Source organism: Austrofundulus limnaeus, unplaced genomic scaffold (assembly GCF_001266775.1).
Source record: "Austrofundulus limnaeus strain Quisiro unplaced genomic scaffold, Austrofundulus_limnaeus-1.0 Scaffold614, whole genome shotgun sequence".
Lineage (NCBI taxonomy): Eukaryota > Metazoa > Chordata > Actinopteri > Cyprinodontiformes > Rivulidae > Austrofundulus > Austrofundulus limnaeus.
In genome coordinates this window covers 21,320-26,638 of record NW_013953016.1, presented here as the reverse complement: position 1 = coordinate 26,638, position 5,319 = coordinate 21,320, and the positions used below count along the sequence as shown (strand labels likewise).

Genomic DNA, 5,319 nt, shown 5'->3' with positions numbered 1-5,319 from the left:
TCTTTCTTTCTTTCTTTCTTTCTTTCTTTCTTTCTTTCTTTCTTTCTTTCTTTCTTTCTTTCTTTTTTTCTAAGACCATTTTATGAAAAGCAATAAGATACAAAAAAAAGAAAGAAAATCCATTACCACCAAAGTTATATTGGTGCTTCATTCAGTGAGTAAGGGGTCTCTGCAGTAGGTTTTGTTCTGTGGGTGGAGATGGCCTACTCGTGGTTGGCGGAGATTTTCATGTGGGCGGAGACGTCCCAAGAGATGTGATTGGTCGGATTGACGGTGGGGTTTGAGGCTGGAGGCAGCGGGGAGTAGCTTGGTCGAGTCGGGCAGGAAGTAATTTTTTTTAAGATTAATTTTAGTCATAACTTGAGGAAGGAAAGTGCTAGCTGTACGACATTTGAACGTCGTACATGTGAAAGGATGTTTAACAACATTGCTTGGTTAAAACATCCCTAACCAGCCTGTAAAAAATATTGATTTTTAGCAATCTTTTTACAGGCTGGTTAGGGATGTTTTAACCAAGCCTATTGTTACACATCCTTTCACATGTACGACGTTCAAATTTCGTGCAGTTAGCACTTTCCCTCCTCAAGTTATGACTAAAATTAATCTAAAAAAAAACCATGTTACTTCCTGCCCGACTCGACCGAGCTACTCCCCGCTGCCTCCAGCCTCAAACCCCACCGTCAATGCGACCAATCGCATCTCTTGGGCCATCTCCGCCTACATCAAGACCTCAGCCAATCATGAGCAGGGACATCTCCGCCCACTTTAAGACCTCCGCCAATCACGAGCAGGGACGTCTCCGCCCACTTTAAGACCTCCGCCAATCACGAGCAGGGACGTCTCTGCCCACTTTAAGACCTCCGCCAATCACGAGCAGGGACGTCTCCGCCCACTTTAAGACCTCCGCCAATCACGAGCAGGGACGTCTCCGACCATATTAAGACCTCGGCCAATGACGATTTGGGACACCTCCGCCCACAGGACAACATGTTCTGCAGAGACCCCTACTTGCATTCAACCAAAGACCTGCCTCGTGTAACATTGCAGTTACATTCCTACAGGTTCCAACTGTCCAAAAGCTGGAAATGCCCTCAGGAAAGAATGCTCTCAGTTTCCAAACGTATCGTCAGACGATTTAAGTGAAAATCTTAGTTTTTATAGCTTAAGACAACCCATAATGTCTTGTATCCACTGTAGCTGAGAGGGAGGCGAGGCATCTTTCCATTTTAATAGAACTGCACAATGAGACAAAAGCAATGCAAACACTTCAGCAGTGGATGAAAAAGACTTATCTTCTAAAACCTCAAAAAGGGCTGCCAATGGGCTTGGTTCTAATTTGACATCAAACACAYAAGATAGWATGCCAGTAATTACTCATCTACTCACTGGGGTTTTGTGAGCAGCGAAGGGAATAAAAACCTCATCACTTCACCCTTCCAGGTGGCGCTGTGTGCAGGGTATGTGGCGGTGCGGACAGAGCTGGAAGTCCTGGTGCTGAAACTGGAAGCAACATCTGAGCCAACGACCGTAGAAGAATCCTCTGAAACATTGAGGAATGGTAAAAGATACACAGCACTGCTGCTGGGGGTTGCAGGCTTTATACACAAGCTGTACAGGAGCATACATATAATCCAGATTCATTTGTACAGATTATCTTGAAGACCAGAGTGAATTTCTGCTCATTCCGAGACACCAGGAGCTTCTGGGTGATCGAGCTAAAGACTGCGACATCCCCGTCAGCATGGAAGGAACTGGACTGGAGGACAGGAGACACTACACACTGTCCTATGTCCTGTTCAGGTGTGTGAGGCTTTTTTTAATTTCCATCCTTTCAATGAGAATATTTSAGCRTTGTGATGTGATGGTTAAAGATGTCACCTTCCTCCTGCAGGCGGTTTTCTCCAGAGTTCTTTCAAGGCTGCAGCGTGGAGGAGATGCARCTGCACTCACTGCTGCTTTACCCACAATTCACCAGTAAGTGAAACATGTGAAATTAGTGTTTAGAATGCTGGTAAGACATGGTAAAAATTCCAAAATAGATGAGGTCAGGTTCAGTTGGAATTTGCTACAAAACTTGAACTAAAATATGTCTAAGTGGAGATTTTCCACTTTTAGAGCATCCAAWGTGAGTTTCTTTCTCTCCAGGCAGCCAGTCGGCGTCTGTGGACGAACCTGGGTGTGTGTTCTGTTTCTTCTCGCTCCCCACCGCCGGGTACCTGTACAGTCTGAGAGGTGGGGTGGAGCTGCTCTCTGCCTATCAGTATCCAGACAAAGTGCTGGAGGCGGTTCTAACAGACCATCTGTTGCACGTCATAACCAAGTACGTCTCCTCAAAGAACATGAAGATCATCTTACCATGCCATACCTTAGCATAGCATAGCATACCATACCATACCATAGCATACCATACATAGCATATCATACCATTGTATACCATACCATACCATAGCATACCATACATAGCATATCATACCATTGTATACCATACCATACCATAGCATACCATACCATACCATACCTTACCATACCATAGCATAGCATACCATACCTTACCATAGCATAGCATACCATAGCATACCATAGCATAGCATAGCATAGCATATCATACCATATCACACCATAGCATTCCATGGCATACCATACCATAGCATAGCATATCATACCATAGCATACCATGGCATAGCGTAACATAGCATACAATACCATACCATAGCATACCATATCATACCATAGCATACCATGGCATAGCATACCATAGCAAAGCATACCATATCATACCATAGCATAGCATATAATACCATAGCATAGCATACCATACCATAGCATACCATGGCATAGCATACCATATCATAGCATACCATATCATACCATAGCATACCATATCATAGCATAGCATACCATGGCATACCATGCATACCATAGCTTAGCATAGCATAGTAGCATACCATAGCATGGCATAGCATACCATATCATAGCATACCATATCATACCATAGCATACCATATCATAGCATAGCATACCATGGCATACCATGCATACCATAGCTTAGCGTAGCATAGTAGCATACCATAGCATGGCATAGCATGGCATGGCATACCATACTATAGCATAGCATGGCATAGCACACCATACCATAGCATGGTATAGCATACCATAGCATAGCATGGTATAGCATACCATAGCATAGCATGGTATAGCATACCATAGCATAGCATGGTATAGCATAATAGCATACCATACCATATCATACCATATTATTTTTCTGTGCAACGTTTCACAAATTCCCATTAGTTTCCTCTCCGTCTGACTGAGTTTCCTCAGTAGAAAAAGAGAGCTGATCTCTCTGTGTTGGGAGTGAGGTGCTGCCTCAGTATGTCAGGGTTTTCTTCACGAGTGAGTGAAGAATGATGGTGCGTTCCAGTAGCACTGGGAAGTGTAAATTTCCTTGCACCCGTCTGTAAATTTAAACTGGAACACCCCCTCCAGTGGTAAAATACCATTCGTATACTGGGAGCGACTGCGACTACCCCCAGTTTCAATTTCAAGATGGCGGCCACTCACAGCTTTAGAAATTTAATTCTGTAAATTTTACTGTTAATTATCTTTCTTAATTTTTTGTGCTTCTGTGTATACTATACATACTAATATCAATGTTTATTTGCATAACGTACGTAGTAGAGCTCTCTTTTTGTCATTGTTTATATTGTAGCAGTGTTGTAGCTAGGCTAGTGGCAGCAAAACAATCGCCTGTCGGCTAACTGGAATGTAGTTTCATACGGTTTTTTCGTGAAATAACATCACTACTATTTACCAGTTCCTGGAATCCGATGTACTGTAAATGGAATGCAACATAAGACATGAGATTGACAGAAGAAAGCTCTCAGCTGTGGCTTCTCAAGCTGCTGCTTCCCGAAACTCTGGAACAAGTGGAAGATAATGAATGGTTGGATTGATGGAGATTCCTAAAAWGTGTGTTTTTGTTTTTTATTGCTAGGAATGCATTACAGTCTTTCACAGTGCGATGTGCAGCTGTAGCAGCCAGGATTGAAGACCCCTACATTGACACCACAATGAAGGTATAAATCACATTTGTTACCAAAAATTTCAGCCTTAAAGGCAGGGTGTTATGCAAAATCTTGAATCTCCTGTGGTAGCCATGTGGAGCTGCCTAAATGCTTGCTGGTACAAAGCTCCGCCTATTTAAACAAAGCTCCTCCCTGGAGCTCAGTCTGCAGCCGAGCTCCCACCCCACAGAGCACCCCTCCCCTCGAAGTATTGTTTGAAAATGTGCTGAAGTGGGAGTGTCAGAAATGGTAGGAGGTTCTTAAAGAGGCAGAGGCCAATTTCAAGGCGTTTAGATAGACTGTGATGCAAAGTCAAAATTATTTTTGATATATACAGCTATTTTATAACAATTGAGGGTAACATAGGTATTTGATTGTGGTATCAAATTGAACTTTGTGACTGGAAAATACATAATTACCCCCCCCCCCCTTTAAAAAAAAGCCTTATTTTGTTATTATTCTTTGTGCCGTAGCTTTCATTATTTGCACATTTGTTCTGATTTCTGTAGTATTTTAACATTATCACAYTGTTTATAGTGTGGCATGCACTTAGCTGTGTTTGACATCCACCTGTGTGTTTGAAGGCCTGCCCCCCCTGCAGTCTGGAGGTGTGTGCGCTCAGAATGCAGTTATTTATTGGTCTGAGGTCGGTGTGTGTCCACGGCCGCCGTGTCATCCTTCTGTCCGCCGCCGATACCGAGACTCCCGAGGAAACTGAACGCGTCCCTCAGCGCAGGTGCCTGTAAGTCGCACACACGTTCAAACTATGATTCATTAAGATTGTATGTATTTTAAAAAAGGAAAACAAAAATAAAACTTTCCCAGATCAATCATCAGGTAACTAACGGTGCCAGAATACTCCAGACTGTGTGTGTGTGTTGTCGTTGTTTTAGCGAGTTAAAAGAACACAACATGCTGACTGGTATTTTCCTTGCGGTGGGAATCGATCCCGCGACCTCACCCGCTCTGGAGAGCCTTCTGTCACGCCCCTTCCTGTAAGACCTCCCCCTCTCCCCAAACAAAAGATTTTGTGGTCGGTTTCAGGTCAAGCTGCGTTGCTAACAAAGTACTAAATGGAGCAATTATTTCAAATGTGAGCTGTGCAAATGTGTAAGTTAAATGGATCCATGATTAGTTGTAACATTAGACTTTATTTGATAAGCATTTATTTTAATTGTAAAATAAAAACTGTAAAAATACTGTAGGCTGTTAAGTTTTTATAATTTTTAAACAAAAAATTAAAAAATATATTACA

The 5,319-nt window shown here is 42.6% G+C and overlaps 1 protein-coding gene across 1 annotated transcript in view; it reads left to right on the top strand.

The window, feature by feature from the left end:
- The window catches only part of hps3 (HPS3 biogenesis of lysosomal organelles complex 2 subunit 1), a gene marked incomplete at its 3' end in the record, with an annotated part of 24,495 nt that overhangs the window by 7,291 nt on the left and 11,885 nt on the right, over positions 1–5,319 (top strand). The window contains 7 exon segments of the mRNA XM_014027087.1: positions 1,441–1,558; positions 1,650–1,800; positions 1,892–1,974; positions 2,146–2,320; positions 3,995–4,076; positions 4,649–4,806; positions 4,958–5,059. Coding sequence (XP_013882541.1) covers positions 1,441–1,558; positions 1,650–1,800; positions 1,892–1,974; positions 2,146–2,320; positions 3,995–4,076; positions 4,649–4,806; positions 4,958–5,059 — 869 coding nt within the window.